Here is a 17,619-nt window from a genome sequence, read left to right on the forward strand (position 1 = left end):
GTCAAATACGTCTAGAGATTTTATTTTTGATGTGGAATGAGTTGTGGCTTGCTTGTGATACTTGACAAATAAGTCAACATTATTCATTGAACTGGTAATGTATGTGTCAATCATTGTTTGAACTACATCATCATTGTTCAAATATCTCATTGATAATTGTTGTGGAACTAAAGAGGTTGAAAACCTGAACTATAATAAAAAAAAATGTTAAATCTTCATTAGCTCCAACCTTGTTTAAAATTTTCATTATCAAGTCGAATATCTCCCTTGAAGGAGATGATGAAAATTTTCCCCTCACAATAAATTATTTTTGAAATTGTTGTCATGAAAATTTTCAAAATAGGAACTTGAACAATGAAATTGTGTCTCATATGGGCATGACTATATATAACACTGAAAAGTTATAGTGAAATAATCATGGTAGGTGTAATTTTTAAATATGGCCAACAAATTTAAAAATGAGGTGATATATCACTTAAAAGAAAATTGATGTTTTGAATTATTATGATGAGGTTTGATGATTAATATGATTAAAAGAAAATTGAGTTCGAATTTACGATCTGTTTTGTCAAATTCTAACTTGAAAGCCCCCAAATCGAGCATTGAACCCCAAACATGCATATGTATTCAATTATTTTATTTAAGTGCATTTAATTTAAGATCAAGGATTGATTATGTTATTAATTATTGAAGGTACTCTAGACTCTCCCGACAGCTCGTCAGCTTAACCCAGTTCCTCCCGATCAATCTGATCGTGAGAGCCCATGATTACTCGTATAGTTTCATAAAACCTATACATATTTAGATTTTAAATATTTCTTCATTAGTAACCTGAATTCATTGTGGTTTAGGTTCGAGCATTGATGTAGATCGTAGAAGGGATGGAGCTTAGTAGATCTCCCAGATTGATTTCTTTATTAGGTGTGTTCCTTATGTGCTACATATTAATTTAAATGTCTATTTTAAATTCTCGAGTGCACATGACTGATTTATCTAATTTGAAATACAATTGTTTGATTTGTTTCAAATATTGAATGACTTGGATGATATGAAAGCCTGATTCTGCATTACCAATTTATTGAATGTCTAATTTCTGGTTACTGATTTAAATCTCTATCGATTGATACATTCTCTCTGGTTTCCGATATGTACTGAAAAATAATTATGTCTGATTTATGATCTACTGATTTAACTAAAATTGTTTGAAATTATTTTTCTTGGGTTACATATGGGATCTGATGTGAAGTTCTGCAAGTTTAGCCCCAATTAGGCTGATAAATCTTTATGGACCTAAGGCGACCCTTGGGCGGGCACCTAGGCCCAAATGGCCTAAAGGTAAGACCTTATGGAACTCCCAGAGGGTGGCTCCTTCGCTTTGTGCATTGGGTAAGTCCTTATGGACTTGAGGGCCCTCCCTTCAGGTGGCTCCTACGCTTCGGCTAGGGTGAGTCCTTATGGACCCAAGGTGCTCCCTTAGGTTGGCTTCTAGGCCCAATGAGCCTAGGGTAAGTCCTTATGGAATCAATTATGGGGAACTGCATATGGTGTATGGTTGGAGGGTAACTAAACTATTTTACTGAAATCTCTATTGTCAATTTAATACTATACTATTGAACTAATTTTGAAACTTATCTATATATTTTTATTATGCACTTATTGGAACACGCTGTGCTCTATAGCAAATACCCCCAAACATTTCCCCTTTCATATACTTTTGGATAAGCATTCCCAAAGCTAGCACTTGGAGGATCGACACATTTCATACTATACTTTTTGTTGTAATGTTTCTATCTTCCAAACTCTCTTTATTATGGGTGACATGTGCCTATATTTTGTTATACTTATTATATGATATGTTATGTTTTACTACTGCTGTATGAATTTCTACGATACTAATTATTTGGTATTTCGCACGTGGACATGATGCTTTATATTAGCATCAATCGATTTGAATTTTTCTAAATATTTTTTTTATTATGTTTTGCATTACTTGGATTTAAAAGGGTTTGAGAATGTTTTAGAAAAGTCTTAATGTAATTCGCTAGACCTAGTCGTGACGCATATGCTGGATTTAGGGGGTTACATCACCTCTCTCTTAATTATACAAAATATTTATCAATAAGTCCGTTAGAACTCGTCAGGCCCACATGAGGAGTTCATCATCAATTAAAATCTGACTATTTCCCAATGACTATAAATGGCTAGTTTTTTAAACCAAACAAAACTCGTCAAGTCCGTGGTTTTTTTTTAACAAAAAAATATTTTTAAAAAAACTCTAAATTTAGAGGACAAAATAACTTTTTAATGGAACTCGTCATACAAAAGTGATGAATTCTAAAAAATATAATAAAATATTAAACTCGACGCATTTGTCCATTAAAATATATTTTTCTATAAAACTCGTCATATCAATATAACAAATTTTAAAAACAACATAAAAAAGTCATAATTCTTTAAATAAATTATTTTGTGTCGTATTGGACTTGATAAAAATCTCGAATGCCCTGTTGGGCCAATTTTGCCTGATACGGTTGGCTTCAGTGTACTTACAGTTCAGTCTACCCAACAATCCTATCATGCAAAAGGAAATTAGATATCATTTGGTCTTATTTAATGGACGACCCCTTTGTTTTTTATGTTCAGGCTTCTTCTCCATGTGATGTTGACTTTAATATAACTATACGTCCTAACATACTCCATCAATACTTAAATCAGCCCCCACGTAAGAGCACTAGCTATATACTAGATGGCATCACACTAATCACCTAACATACTCAACAAACTCGCCATACATATCGCTTATGCTAACGTGTGATAATGTGCAACTTACTACCACGTTTCTTGATTTTTACAATCCTCCGTTCACCTTTAGAAATCTCCAGACTCCATGGATGCTCAGCCCTTCCACTTCGTCAATGGCAACAGCCCTTTATCTGTCTCTCCCGACCATATTCTTCCTCAAGACAAAAGACCAAAGTTCAACCGGACACCCCTTTTGTCTTCGGTTCCTGTCATCGACCTGATGGAGGAACCGTGTGCATTGGTTGCCGATAAAATCTCGAAAGCTTGTGAGGAATATGGCTTCGTTCAGATCATCAACCACGGCGTTCCCCGGGAGTTACCGACGGAATGTTGGCTGTTCTCACCGGTTTCTTTGAACTCCCACCTCAAGAAAAGGCTCCGTTTGTAGCAACGGATCAAAACCAGCAAGTGAAGCTGCTCAATTTCAATGTTAAAGTGATGACCAAAACAAAGTTTCCATGTGGAGTGAATGTTTTGCTCGCCCTTGGCATCCTTTGGATGATATCCTCCATCTTTTGCCCCAAAATCCTACTCAATACAGGTCAGTCGTCTAGCTTTTTTTTAATGCCCAATTATGATAATTTGATCAATGATTGGATGATCTTCAACTGTGTGCAGTGAGGTTATGGCTGAATATGGAGAGGAGATTTATGTTCTAATGAAAAGGCTATTGAGCTTGATATCTCTCGAAACCAAGATCGGCGTGAAGCAGGCCTTTCGAGCACAGGGGAACTACTATCCACCATGTCCGGACCCTGAGCTTACACTGGGACTAAATGTTCACACTGATGTTAGTGCACTCACAATCGTTAGGCAGTCGGAAGGGGTAACCGGACTACAAGTGTCAAAGATGGAATTCGGGTTCAAGTCGAACCAATCCCCAATGCATTTGTCATCAACATCGGCTATCAAATTCAGGTAAAAATCATTTATATGTTACACAAACTTTAGCATCATTAGTAAATCCAATTCGATTTTAACTGCAAAAAGTCACATGGTGTATGAATGCTTGAAGGTACTGAGTAATGGAAGGTTCAAGAGTATGCACCACAGGGTAGTGACGAACAAAAGTCGAAAACAAGTTTCGATGGCGACATTCTACACTCCGGGCAAAGATACACGATTATCGGTCCGATTCGGGATTTGATTGATGAGCAGAAGCATCCTCTATATAGGGATTATCAGTTTTCAGAGTTCCTTGAAGAATTCTTCAAGCAAGAAGGAACAAGACGGATGGTCAAAGAAATTTGAGTCGAAAGCATAAAAATGCCCCAAATTGTTATGTTCCAAAGTGTTGAGAAAATATCATTCTAAATTTACGTTTATCTTTAAAATATAAAATATTTTATGTTAATATTCAAATTACAATTAATTATAAAATAAACCCCCAAATTTTAAAATATTTTATGTCAATCCTTAATCTAATCCAAGTTATTATCGTCCGCTAGTATTATGTCGTTTACATGTATATGTATCCAAGTTGTCCAAAAAGAGTTCATATGGTTTTCCTTCTCAATGGCAAGTTTCAATAATTCCAGTAATGGTCCCCTTATTCTTCCATAATTCATTGCCACTGCTTTTTCGGAATTTGTTCGTTTGGCATTTTATTAAAAAAAACCATTGCTTGCTTGCTTCCTTCGATGCTGATTTGCTTGTCCTCTCTGCAATTAAAACACCACAATCCGTTAAAAACGAAAGCCATTGATCAGGAGTTGGCCACGGCCCTATATAACTTAGCATAAACAGCAACATAATATCAAATAATATCGGACATCAACATCGTTGTACCGCTAAAGATCTTCCGGGCACACTAGCCATCAACAAACATCACAGTATAGCATAATTGATATAGCAACATGAATAGCTCCTAATCCGACTCGACTTTGGATATAGTCGGAATCCAACAACGACCGGACGCAGAGGATTTTGATGAAGACAGAGATATTTCCGGCCAAAGCCATAATCACCCGGTTCATGAAAGAGTTGATGTACCTGTGAATACGTAAGAAGATGGTAAAGATACAACACAAAAGACCCACATCAACTTGCCATTGTCTTCTTGCATGCAAAGTTCAAAGGATTCATTATCAGCTCTCAAGATGCCACAATCATCAATGGAAAAGAAGAAATTATGGGTCATCATCGATTAATATTTTCTTTTATACAAAATAAAAGTGGTTGCTTTATTTTTCAACTTGTCCATAAAATATTGTCTACTTCTCTAGTAAAGAAAACATGGCAGAAACCAACTTACACAACATCTCGCCATAGCTACCTCATATCATTCAATGGCCAGCTCGGTGTTTCGTTTCAGACCCCAAGTTTATCTTCACTTAAACCTGCAAAATCAATGGAATTATAAGCAAACTTTTTTTTAAAAAAAAGGAAAAATGGGAGGAAGAACGGAAAATGAAAAGGGTGAATGAAGACGACGAGCAACTGCTGAGGATAAGGGAACGGAACGTTGTATGCAAATACTGAACTGCTCAACGATTGCGTTCATATGACGTTTGAAAAGAACGGAGAATGGGGAAAAAAGCTTACCATTAAAAGAAAAGTATTGGGGAGATGATCCAAAACGAAACCTGAGTGAGAGAATTCATTAATGGCCACACATCATGTAGAGCAGTTCTCCTTAAAAAAGGATTTACGGATCAAAATACATCATAGTTTTTATTTTATTTTATTTTGCTTCTATGGGTATTATATTGTTTTGATGTTCTTCGCGAAATTCAAACAGGATCATAACATACATCATGACCCTTGATCTTCCTTAAACCTGCTGCTATTGCCAGTGATTCCTGTTATGAACAAGGTAAGCATGGCAAGGGTTGCCATGGTGAACATGGTAACCGTAGTAAGGAATATTCTTCCCCGCCGCCGAGCAAAGAGAGAAAGCAACGGGAGTCCCCGTGATCTGACGTACGCAGGGGAACCTGGGAGTACTCGACGGAGACGACGACGACGACTTAGAAGACGAAGCCGACGATGGAGGAGGAGAAATCGGTTTTTTGGCGGATTTTGGCAACGGAAGGAACGCTCTGATCTTCAAAGAAGACGGCGGGGACGCAAACCGATCGTATTCCTCGATTAGATTCGCGAGATCCTCATCGGAAGTGATCGAAACCAGCGCGTCCAGATCCTCCGTCGGAAGCTGGCAACGTAGAATCACCGATTTCCCACCATACATCTCTCCCATCTTCACCATCAACTCTGTAACGTCATATAGTATATTTGTACTCATTGTTTCAACAACGCGCATAATTTATTTTCTTTCTAGCACACAACTTTTGACCAGCTTAAACAACGAATACAAACAGAATTAATTAGGTAGAAGAAAAAAAGGTCCGAAGAAGGTACTGACCAGAAAAGGGAATGGAGCGCTCAACGGCAAGAACACGGGTTTCGCCACCTTGATAACGGAGTTTGCCATCAGGATAACGAGGGAGGATTTTGCCGCCGTAACTGCAGAGGAATTTGATGGTGGCGGGGCTAGTTTCTCCGACCATGTTTTTCTTTCCGGTGATTCGGTATGGAAGATAATAGTTGCAGTGTTCGGGAAAAGGGGCGGCGGAAGATGCTTCTAGACTCTGGACAGTGGTGTCTTCAAGCCTAGGCTTTGATATGTAGAATCCTTGTTTATAGACTTGTGGGAGGGAAACTGGGCCCCACTTAACTTGTGTCAAACACCGTATTCCCACGGTAAAAGTTCTCGCAATTTGTCTTTCCTGCCTTCTTCATGGTAACCACTCGGGTCGGATTAATTTTTTTTATTAATTTAATTTTATTGAAGAAATATATATATATATATATATATATATGGCGATTTTTTCGATATATTATCGGTGACTGGTAATATTATCGATCTAAAAAAAAGTGTTTTTGCACTGCGTTATACGATGATTTGGCGTCACGTGTAGTATAGCGCGCCCCTGCACCGCGCTATACGGTGAGCTGGCGCCACGTGAGTATAGCGTGGCCCCTGCAGCGCGCTATACGTCACGTAGGGGTATAGCGCGGATCAGGTACCACGCTATACCTTTACTGCATAATTTTATATAGCGCGTGACAGGTACCGCGATATACTTTTACTCCTGACATAATTTTATATAGCGCGGGGCAGGTACCGCGTTTTGTATAACTTTCCTCGCTATAAATACCATTATCCGCCGGTTAATTTATCACATCTCTCATCTCAACTTATAAATTAATACAACAATTCCGTCAACGAGTTAATAATTCTGGCAATCTTCTCATATTTTATTTAGAAGTTCGTGCGATTTTTCGTTATAAAGTAATTTTGTTATAATTTTTTATTATATTTATTGTTTATTATGATTATTTGAAAAAAATATTATACTAATTATTTTCAATTAATTTTTGTGTTTGTAAAATTGGAAAGCGGGAGCAAACGTCGAAATAGTTTTACGGTGCAGGTAATAATATTAAATTATATTATTTAATTTATTTACGTTGATGTATAAAAATTTTATTGTGTTATATGTTTGTTCATATATAATTTATTAAATTAGGTTTGTTTCATTTATTTTTTTGCAGATATAATAGTGCCGTACTTTTAAACTCAAATAATGGCGCGACTTTCAACTATTGTTTATTATGATGGTGAAATTCGAGAAGATGAAACCGGCGTTGTTTTCGTATCAAATGAGCGTGTTAAAATATCATTCAAGAGAAACATAACTCTTGAGGAGCTGATAACGAAGATTTCGAGGAAGATTCATGTTGGAAGTAGTAGAAGAGTGTCGTCGTTGCAATATAGATTTCCAACATCATTGTTGCCATTAACTTATACAACGTTCAAACTTTCGAACAATGATGATGTTGAAATTATGGTTGAAGCTCAAAGTAATTATTCAGACGCCGCTATTGAGATGTATGTACATTTTGTTCATGTGCGTGTTGTTCGGGGTCAATCATTAAGCTCCCATTATGGGCTGACTGAACAAGTTGATCAAGTTGACAGCCCGACGACAGTAATGTGTAATGATTTTAATGCCATAATGGGGAGACATTCATCCGCAACTCCTTACGATATGTACCGAGGTAGGTCGACGAACAATCCGTATGGCAACATCGCGTCCAGTTCAAGGGGAAGGCATTCATCTGCAAATCCCTTTGACCTTAATATGGAGACGCCATCGACGCAACCATCTGTGCAATTTCCATTTGACACGATGGCTTCAAGCTCTAGGGGGAGGCATTCGACTGCGAGCTTTTTCGATCTCAATGTCGATATGCCTTCCAGTTCAAGGGAAAGGCATGCAAGTAGTAAGTTCTTCGACCTAAATGTGGAGAGCATGGAGGAACCATCATCTTCACCAGAAGAACCGCTTCGCGAGCCTGGTGCGGATAGTGCTGAGACTGGACTATTCATTGACCCAGAATCACCGCAATTCAACTCCGATGATGATGAAGTTCCAGGAAATGTGGCACAAACTGACCCTCCTGCACACATGTATGAAGCTGATTATGGTGCAATGTACGTGCCAGAATTTACGGATATGCCTCATCTCGGTGACTATGGGTATTACTCATCAATAAATAATGGTATTCAAATTGAATGAAATTTGTTTAAATTCAAATTGAATGAAAAGAAATTGAATGAAATTTGTTTAAATTCAAGTTGAATGAAAAAAATCAATTTCGAATAAATAGAAGATTGGATTCAACTCGGATTAAATTCGAATAAATAGAAGATTCGATTCAAGTTGATCGATCATCAACCCTAATCTTTTCACATAACAAGAATATAAGGTATAATCTACCAGCTTGGAGACCATAAGCCCAAAATCCGAAAACCCTAGGATAAGGGTAAACTCGGAAACTAAAAACCTCACCTCCTAAATAAAAGCCCCTCAACAGCCCTACTTTCATTTTGACTCTCGCAGCCGCTCTGAACCATAATTTCCCCTCCCACAAAGCTCCATACCAATCCAGAAAATGACAACCCGCTTCAAGAAGAACCGCAAGAAGCGAGGCCACGTAAGCGCCGGACACGGCCGTATCGGCAAGCACCGCAAGCATCCGGGAGGTCGCGGTAACGCCGGAGGCATGCATCACCACAGAATCCTCTTCGACAAGTATCACCCTGGGTATTTCGGGAAAGTCGGTATGAGGTACTTCCACAAGCTCCGCAACAAGTTCTACTGCCCCATCGTTAACATCGACAAGCTCTGGTCTCTCGTCCCGCAAGATGCGAAGGCCAAAGCCAACAAGGATGCCGGCCCGATGATCGACGTGACTAAGTACGGCTACTTTAAGGTCCTCGGAAAAGGTGTCTTGCCCGAGAACCAGCCCATCGTGGTTAAGGCTAAGTTGGTTTCCAAGACTGCCGAGAAGAAGATTAAGGAGGCTGGCGGTGCTGTTGTGCTCACCGCCTAGGTTAGCATTTTTCAGTTTTCGTTTTGTTTTTTGATTTGAAAGACAGTTGTGTTATGTTATTATCTTTTGTTGTTTGGAGTTAAACTTGAAATGTGATTTTGAATTTATTTTGGCCAATTATATGTCAAGTGCTCGACTATTTGCATTATTGTGTTTGTTTTGCTGTGATCTACTTAGCTGAATTTTCTTGATTTGATCATTAATAGCTTCGTTTTATGCATGGTGGATTAAGTGGCTTGCTACGTTTGCTGAATTCATGCAAATTCTTTATCCATCATCGGGCTAGTTACTGTTTATTTGTTCTATAAGTTGCTTATGATTATGGTCCTCTGTAAGCATTTTTATGTTTTCTGATAGGCTATTTAGTTCCCTAAATGCATGGTTTTGTATTTGCATATTGGGAATGGGCAATTTGATGTTGGTTTTATATTTATTGTTAATAATTTCTAAGGCTACTGAAAGTGTAGGAAGGGGATGCTGGACCTCCTTACTATTCACTATCATGATTAATAAATAGTTTAACAAGAGGAATAGGGTACCCCGTGTTTGGTGGAGTTGTGTTTAAGTATGATATGAATACTATATGTAGTTGTTCAAGTCAATGTAATTACCCTCTACAATCATTAGAATGTATGTTTTAACAAAATCCCTTAAAAATATTACCTGAGAGAACAATGTTTCCATTTTAAGATTTTAACAGCTTCTTTAACTTGTGAATTGGTTCAAAATAAATCTGTGGCCACTTATCTAAGGGCGGTCAAAAAATGGACGAATCATTTCCCGCTAGCAATGCGAGTTTAGCTTGTCTCCGGTGCCAAAATATTCTGATGTTTTTTGTTCTAGCTCTACTTTAAGTTCATTGTCTACCTATCTTCTGAAACACTTATCCCTACCTTGGTATCCATCCTAGAATGTGTCAAGGCCATTCACACATGTTTATGAAGTGTTCCCAGAGATGCATAAAGAAGTTGTTAAAGTCGATCGATTTTGCTTTGTGACTCCAGGGGGACTCTTATGGTGATTGAAGCTCAAGTTAGATAGCCTTGGAGCTAATGGTTGGGAGGCATGGCCATGAAAAATGTTAGAAGGTGAAGAAAATGATCATTTTTCATGTCCATATATCCCATCAATTATCAATCTCAATTGGTCGTAAGAATCACGTGGGATCACGATTTTCAACCTAGGGTTTGAGGGGTATAAAACATCAATTCATCGTCTATTGGTCACAATTTCATAAGAGTTTTGATCGCCGGGGAGGTGAGGTCGGGTGGAGTTTCGTTGACGGGAAAGGGTGGTGGGCGACGTGGGTTTAGGGATTGAAATGAAGATTTTCAAAGTTTTGAGTTTATTTCAAAATTCTTGTATTTTATTTTTAAATTTTATACAACAATCTTTAAAATCACCATATTGTGACACGTGTCAATAAATGGGAGCAATTAACGTCGTTGACGGCCTGGACACCTAAATGGATAATGTTTGCAACGTTAAACACTTAGATGGGTCGAAAAATACTGTAGGCACCTATTCGTGAAAATAAGTATAGTTTGGATACTTATTTTATACTTAAGCCTTTAATTAAATGAACAAGCACAAATAAATGACTCAATCGTTCATTTACGTTCATGAACATTCGATAATTTGTTCATTTATGTTCATTTATTTATATTCATATCAATATCCAGACATGTTTGAAATATTAAAGTCTAATAAATTTTAACATGAATCCATTAATATTTTAAAACTCAATTAATTAAATCCAAATAAAAATACTCAAACCAATTAAAGAAATAATAAATTCTAAAATTATTTGGAAAGAAAAAAACTTTTCTCATATATAAATCCAATTAATTTTATGTTGGTTCGTTTACATTTGTTTATGCTCGTTTGTTTGTTTTCGTTTACATTCGTTCGCTTGCGTTCGTTTATCATTTTAGTGAATGAACATGAATAAGTAATTTCGTTCGTTTAATTGTTCGTGTTTGTCCGATTAAAATTAAACAAACGACTTATCCAAAAAAAATTCAATTAAACAAACGAACATGAACATACCCAACTTGTTTATAGGATTAAAGGTGGAGGTTGTTGCCCAAGGTATTGCAATTTCTTATCCACGGAAGCTGCATTAATCGCCATTTGAACTCTTTTTTGTTAATTTTTTATTTTAAAATACGGTGATCGGCCGTCGATTGGCCGGTTTCTACTCAGACAGTCCCCTATGCTCCATTACCAGAAGAGATTCTTACAACTGAAGAGTTCATGTCTGCTGTATAGCGGTAGCCATATTGTCTGCGACCATTATTATATGACCGCGATACTTGTCATCATCATAATAACATCCGTAATGTCCGTAGTTACGATAAACATGATCGACTAAAAAATACGACTGCAACCGTAACGTGAACAAATTGCGATGGTTGGAATCCATTGCTTTCACCTTTCACTTTCGGCCAGCGTTGATATCCACCAAACCCTCAAAACAAATTCATTGCCTTGTCATTCCCCAACAACATTCTCCATACATATAATAACAATATTTAATATTAGATTCGTTTAGGGCCATATTCTGTTTCAAAATAATGTTGCAACTTGCAAATATTATTGCCAATATTTAATAGCATATATAAATAACAAGAACGTGAACATATATGAGTATTTTTTATATAAAAATTATAAATTATATTTAAAAAAATCTCAACATTTAAAACTTTAAACTGTAAATTTTAAATTTTATAATCTAAACTATAATAAGTACATATAAATATGAAAAAGATGTAGAAAAAAAAAACACATATTTGAAACTGACAAGTGAAAAGATCAAATTTAAATAGTTTTCTGTTGAATTTTTTTAATTGAAATTCAAATAATTATATGCATAACTGATAACATATGTAGACTATCACCGTAAATATCTGGCACTCACTAATTAAAGATTTAATTTATTGTAAATTATATAAATGATCAGTAAATTATGATGAACTGATTTTTTTGATCATTGAATTTTCAAAAATTATAAAATAATCATAAAATTTATCGAATTATTATAAAATAATTATTAAAGTTTTCAAATTAGTAAATAGTCTTTAAAATTTGTCATTATTATACAACGACCGATTACTATTTTGTAATAACTTTGATAAATTTTATGATTATTTTATAATTTTTGAATCTTTGGTGACTGAAAAGATTATTTCATGCAATTTATCTTTAGATTTAGGGTAAACTTTGCATTTAGTACATAACTATCAGTTTTGATCCGTTTTAGTACCTAAACTTTTAATTTTTTTATAATCATACTTGAAGTTTAGTTTTTGTTTATTTTAGTACCCTTTCGTTAAAAATTTAACATATTTAGTACATAAACCAACGAGTTTGGTCCGATTGAGTACCTAAATTTTTAATTTTTTTAAAATTTAATATTGAATTTTGAACGGGGTATTAAAATGAAACAAAAACTAAAGTTTTTAACGGCGGGTAGTAAAATGAAATAAAAACTAAATTTTAGGTATGATTATGAAAAGAATTGAAAGTTTATATACTAAAAGAGACTAAAACTAATAGTTTAGTTACTAAATCCGTAATTTGCTCAGTTATTAATTGAATAATTGTATAGGAAGGAAAGATGACAATGATACAGCTAAAAAGTAAAACGAACAGAGTCCAATTATGTTCTTCACTTTGTCTTGTAGCAAAAAAAAGCAGATATGTTGTTCCGTGAAGATAATCAAAACACCATAACCATTATAACTAAGCCCACTTCTCCTTTGTCTTTGTCTTTGTCCCTGTCGTCGTCTTCTTCAAACCTAACACAATTATCTCTCCTTTTATTGAACCAATCCTTAACTTGAAACCCATCTTTATATTCCCCCGTTTCTTGTTGCTCGGGAAAAACCAAGGAAGCTTTCGAGTTTTGGAGTGAAACACTGAGAATCAGCACAGAAACATAGTATTTGCTGTATGTCAGTAGACAGCTGCAGTGTCAAATACTACGGTGGATACTGTGAGGTTGCTAACCCATTGCAATGGCCTCAACTCAGGAAAAAGCGACGCCTTGTTGTGTTCCCAAAACCAGCAACAACAACAACAACAACAACAACAAGAAGATGTTGTCTTCTTCTACTGAGGTTTTGGATAACTGGAGTCTTGCTGTCGGTTCTGGGGCTGGTCCGGCTGAGGATTCCAACCCCAAGACAGCTTCCATGGCTGCCATGATCCGCCCTGCTGAGACCATCGAGGATCCTCCTGCTACTAAGACCACCACCAGCAAAGGTTTAAACTTTGTACTTCTTCTATTCTTGCTTTTCCTTATTATATATATATATATAGATTGTTCATTTGTTCTTATAATATTTCCTTGATGTCGGGTTTTCATATGTATGAGGTGGCTTTTGACTTGCTTTTTTTGTTTATTTTATACACGATACCTAATCTTCAAACATGTTTATTTTATATATGTGTGTATTTTTGCACAGGAATTTCAATCATGACAAGGGCTCAGACCAGCCATCCTTTGGATCCATTGTCGGCTGCTGAAATCTCGGTGGCTGTGGCTACTGTAAGGGCGGCCGGAGCAACCCCTGAGGTAAGTAAAAGAAAGATGAATCTATGTTTGTCTTGAATTGTTGGTTTAATCTTGATGTTATGTTTTTTTTTTCTATGAATGGAATGGATTTATTTGTTTGTTTAGGTGAGGGATAGCATGCGTTTTATTGAAGTAGTTTTGGTGGAACCGGATAAGCATGTTGTTGCATTGGCGGATGCATATTTCTTCCCTCCTTTCCAGCCTTCATTGCTCCCTAGGACGAAGCGGGGACCCGTGATTCCGAGTAAACTCCCTCCGCGGAGGGCGAGGCTCGTGGTTTACAACAAAAGGTCCAACGAGACGAGCATATGGATCGTTCAATTGTCGGAAGTTCACGCTGCAACTCGAGGAGGACACCACAGGGGCAAAGTTATTTCGTCTAATGTTGTTCCGGATGTCCAGCCTCCCATGGTAAATATATGTCTTCAATCAGTTCAATTGAATTTCGTTTTATCGTTCTCATCAAGATATATTCCCCTGCTTTATTATACCCATATCATGTCCTCTATCATCGGATTTTTTGTCGAGTCCAGCTTATGTGTTTGTTTATCGATGTCCTTCTCGAATTATAGGATGCTATGGAATATGCTGAATGTGAGGCTGTTGTTAAGGACTTCCCTCCGTTTCAAGAGGCAATGAAGAAGAGGGGCATTGAGGATATGGATCTTGTGATGGTTGATCCCTGGTAAGCGTTCGTATATCGATTGTTATAGTTTGCTGTTCTATATAATCATCCTATGCAGGTTCCTTACCTTTATGCTTTTCTATAGGTGTGTAGGATATTATAGCAAAGCCGATGCCCCTAGCCGGAGACTTGCTAAACCACTTATCTTCTGCAGAACCGAGAGTGACTGCCCCATGGAAAATGGTTACGCTCGTCCGGTCGAGGGGATCCATGTCCTTGTTGACATGCAAAATATGGTGGTGATTGAATTCAAAGACCGAAAATTTGTTCCCCTTCCACCAGCTGACCCTTTAAGAAACTACACTGCTGGTGAAACACGGGGCGGTGTCGATCGGAGTGATGTGAAACCACTGCAGATTATTCAACCTGAAGGTCCCAGTTTTCGTATTAATGGGAATTTCATTGCATGGCAGAAGGTGCTTTCTTGTGAAACAAGTTATAACTTATATCAATTCAAGATGTTGTTCTAATATATTATTTTTTATTTCAGTGGAATTTCCGAATTGGTTTCACTCCTAGGGAGGGTCTGGTAATCCATTCCGTGGCTTACATCGATGGTAGTCGTGGTCGGAGGCCTGTGGCTCATCGATTAAGTTTTGTTGAAATGGTTGTTCCTTATGGAGATCCAAATGATCCACATTATAGGAAGAATGCATTTGATGCAGGAGAAGATGGGCTGGGGAAAAATGCACATTCTCTTAAGAAGGTTTGGCAGTTCTTTTCGGTTTTTCGCTTCCATGTCGAGTTTCGAGATTCCATTTCTTTAGTTTAAGTTGACATTTTCCCTGCTTTGCCTTTATCTCCTGTAGGGCTGTGATTGTTTGGGATATATCAAGTACTTTGATGCTCATTTTACGAATTTCACCGGAGGTGTTGAAACAATCGAGAATTGTGTCTGTTTGCATGAAGAGGATCATGGTATCTTATGGAAGCATCAAGATTGGAGGACAGGGTTATCAGAAGTCCGCCGGTCAAGAAGGCTGACGGTATCGTTCGTATGCACCGTGGCTAATTACGAATACGGATTTTTCTGGCATTTCTACCAGGCAAGTTGGTGTCTGCAATGATTTTGTTTGCTTTGCACAAATTGGCTCTTGTGCTCATCTTTAAACTGCTTAAAATTTCAATGATGGATTCTTGTTATAGGACGGTAAAATCGAAGCCGAGGTTAAACTCACTGGAATTCTTAGTTTAGGAGCTTTGCAGCCTGGTGAAACACGGAAATACGGCACAACCATCGCTCCCGGGTTATATGCACCTGTCCATCAACACTTTTTCGTGGCTCGCATGGACATGGCAGTCGACTGTAAACCCGGTGAAGCGTTTAATCAAGTAAGTTGTGTTATTGTTCCGTACTTCCATTATTATGGTTTAGTTTCGCTCCATTCATGCAAATCTGTATATACATTCTTATAGGTTGTTGAGGTGAATCTTAAAGTTGAAGAACCAGGGAAGGAAAATGTTCATAATAATGCATTCTATGCTGAAGAAGAACTACTTAGGTCCGAACTGCAAGCAATGCGTGACTGTAATCCATTGACTGCACGCCACTGGATCGTGAGCGATTTTTCCAACCCTTCGTTTTCGTTGTCTAATCCCGATGACCTGATCCCTGAACCGTACTTTGTATCTTCTATATTAGATTAGGAACACGAGAAACGTCAACAGGACTGGGCAGCTAACAGGATTCAAACTGGTACCTGGTTCGAATTGTCTGCCACTGGCTGGCTCTGAGGCAAAAATCCTTCGAAGAGCTGCTTTCTTGAAACATAATCTTTGGGTCACACCCTATGCTCCCGAAGAAATGTACCCGGGAGGAGAGTTCCCCAATCAAAATCCGCGTGTTAATGAAGGATTGGCTACTTGGGTTAAGCAGAATCGTTCTTTGGAAGAAGCCGATATAGTTCTGTGGTTAGTTTCCGACACGAACTTCCTCCAAGGACTATACCGATTGTTTTTGTTCGTATTTAACTATAAAATCACTTCAAGTAATTTAATGCGCATTCATAGACATCTTTGGTATGTATCACCTACGTTGTTTACCTTCTGTATTAGGTATGTCTTTGGAATAACGCATGTTCCCCGGCTGGAAGACTGGCCTGTCATGCCTGTGGAGCACATCGGCTTTATGCTTATGGTATGTACTCTGATCCTGATAAAGTTCACTCCTTGCATGAGTTTAACGCTTTTGCTTATGGTAAAGTCATTCACCGTGTTATCTAATTTGACGATGTTGTCGACACATTGTCCCCTTTAGACAACATTCACCGTCGTGATAGGTTTGCGTGTTAAATAAAATGCTCAAAACAAATAGCCCAGATTTTTGTGGAGGAGTGTAATACAATACCGTGCATATCAAGCCAGTTCTGTTTACATTTTTCTTTAGCAGCCTTAGTATATAGGAGGAGGTCGACTCACATTTTATAGCTTGGTTGACAAAAGCATGATTTTTTTAAGTTAATCCTTGCTATCTGCAATGCAGCCACATGGCTTCTTTAATTGCTCACCGGCGATCGATGTTCCTCCGAGTGCAACCGATCTGGAGCTCAAGGACAATGACATTGCGACAAAGCCTATCCAAAACGGGATGATCGCGAAGCTTTGAATTAATCTCTGCAGTCTGCAAAATATTCGCCAAACATCAAATGTTTGAGCCATTGGCCTAAAATTATTAAGTATGAATGTTTGTATTTTGTTTGTCCCCATATGAACTATGAATGCTTGTATTTGTTTGCCCCCATATGAACTGCCCTTGAAGTTTTGTAATATATTGAAACTCTTGTGTGATCATTATGTAATATATTTAACTCTAAATAATTGAATCAATAAATAATTGCGATTTTTCGTTCTCGTTGCCATTTGCTCGACTTTTATACTAGCAGTTGACACAGGTGACCTCATATATAAACATGGCTGGGGCAATAACCTAATGGTGGTAGCCTATGGCAGCCACACTTTCCTGTATAAAGTAATTTAAGACTCCAAATTTCATTTCTTCCAATGCAAGTAATGAAACATGAAAGAGTCGAAGAAGCAATTACAGGATCATACGAGAAAGAGAAAAGTTTGGTAACCAGTCAGGGTATTACCCATCGAGATGAAGGCAAAGCACGCCAATTGTCAGCAAGAAGCAGGGCACGGTTGCGAGAAG

At 37.4% G+C, this 17,619-nt stretch overlaps 3 protein-coding genes, 1 long non-coding RNA gene and 1 pseudogene across 7 annotated transcripts; 3 read left to right on the top strand and 2 right to left on the bottom strand.

The window, feature by feature from the left end:
• Positions 1-2,887: 2,887 nt before the first annotated feature.
• LOC120149387 lies at positions 2,888-4,053 on the top strand (annotated as a pseudogene).
• Positions 4,054-4,194: 141 nt separating this feature from the next.
• LOC120149391 lies at positions 4,195-5,339 on the bottom strand. Its single transcript, XR_005518473.1, has 3 exons — positions 5,057-5,339; positions 4,591-4,794; positions 4,195-4,463 (listed from the first exon to the last, which is right to left on the bottom strand). It is a non-coding gene; the product is annotated as an uncharacterized LOC120149391 (long non-coding RNA).
• A 179-nt stretch (positions 5,340-5,518) lies between these two features.
• LOC120149388 lies at positions 5,519-6,496 on the bottom strand. The gene is made up of 3 exons (XM_039162188.1): positions 6,367-6,496; positions 6,167-6,327; positions 5,519-6,015 (listed from the first exon to the last, which is right to left on the bottom strand). The coding sequence occupies exons 2-3, from the start codon at positions 6,309-6,311 to the stop codon at positions 5,588-5,590; spliced, it is 573 nt and encodes a 190-aa protein (XP_039018119.1). The 5' UTR covers positions 6,312-6,327; positions 6,367-6,496; the 3' UTR covers positions 5,519-5,587.
• Positions 6,497-8,689: 2,193 nt separating this feature from the next.
• LOC120149389 (60S ribosomal protein L27a-3-like) lies at positions 8,690-9,350 on the top strand. The gene has a single exon (XM_039162189.1). It carries the CDS (start codon positions 8,764-8,766, stop codon positions 9,202-9,204), a length of 441 nt encoding a protein of 146 aa, XP_039018120.1. The 5' UTR covers positions 8,690-8,763; the 3' UTR covers positions 9,205-9,350.
• A 3,664-nt stretch (positions 9,351-13,014) lies between these two features.
• On the top strand, positions 13,015-17,326 carry LOC120149385 (copper methylamine oxidase-like). 4 transcript variants are annotated; one of them, XR_005518471.1, is made up of 13 exons: positions 13,016-13,470; positions 13,674-13,783; positions 13,889-14,194; positions 14,356-14,468; positions 14,554-14,884; positions 14,959-15,174; positions 15,278-15,514; positions 15,615-15,800; positions 15,885-16,025; positions 16,111-16,412; positions 16,473-16,605; positions 16,951-17,160; positions 17,193-17,326. XR_005518471.1 is itself a non-coding variant. In XM_039162185.1 (12 exons), the coding sequence occupies exons 1-12, from the start codon at positions 13,224-13,226 to the stop codon at positions 17,071-17,073; spliced, it is 2,445 nt and encodes an 814-aa protein (XP_039018116.1). In that variant the 5' UTR covers positions 13,016-13,223; the 3' UTR covers positions 17,074-17,258. The 4 variants fall into 4 exon arrangements, 2 of the variants coding, with proteins under 2 accessions (XP_039018116.1, XP_039018117.1); XR_005518472.1 differs by having other exon boundaries at positions 13,015-13,470; positions 16,111-16,446; positions 16,481-16,605; positions 16,951-17,258; XM_039162185.1 differs by having other exon boundaries at positions 16,951-17,258.
• Positions 17,327-17,619: the final 293 nt, after the last annotated feature.

The sequence above is a fragment of the Hibiscus syriacus genome, unplaced genomic scaffold (genome assembly GCF_006381635.1).
Source record: "Hibiscus syriacus cultivar Baekdansim isolate YM2019G1 unplaced genomic scaffold, ASM638163v2 tig00111005_pilon, whole genome shotgun sequence".
NCBI classification, from domain to species: domain Eukaryota; kingdom Viridiplantae; phylum Streptophyta; class Magnoliopsida; order Malvales; family Malvaceae; genus Hibiscus; species Hibiscus syriacus.

What these genes read in the sequence shown, in the direction of transcription:
- LOC120149388 (XM_039162188.1), bottom strand. Translation starts at nt 6,311, where the DNA reads ATGGTCGGAGAAACTAGCCCCGCCACCATCAAATTCCTCTGCAGTTAC. An exon ending in GCGCTCCATTCCCTTTTCTG is followed by an intron (nt 6,016 to 6,166) that starts GTCAGTACCTTC and finishes ATGACGTTACAG; the next exon opens with AGTTGATGGTGAAGATGGGA.
- LOC120149389 (XM_039162189.1), top strand. Translation starts at nt 8,764, where the DNA reads ATGACAACCCGCTTCAAGAAGAACCGCAAGAAGCGAGGCCACGTAAGC.
- LOC120149385 (XM_039162185.1), top strand. Translation starts at nt 13,224, where the DNA reads ATGGCCTCAACTCAGGAAAAAGCGACGCCTTGTTGTGTTCCCAAAACC. An exon ending in ATTTCATTGCATGGCAGAAG is followed by an intron (nt 14,885 to 14,958) that starts GTGCTTTCTTGT and finishes TTTTTATTTCAG; the next exon opens with TGGAATTTCCGAATTGGTTT. An exon ending in ATGCACATTCTCTTAAGAAG is followed by an intron (nt 15,175 to 15,277) that starts GTTTGGCAGTTC and finishes TATCTCCTGTAG; the next exon opens with GGCTGTGATTGTTTGGGATA.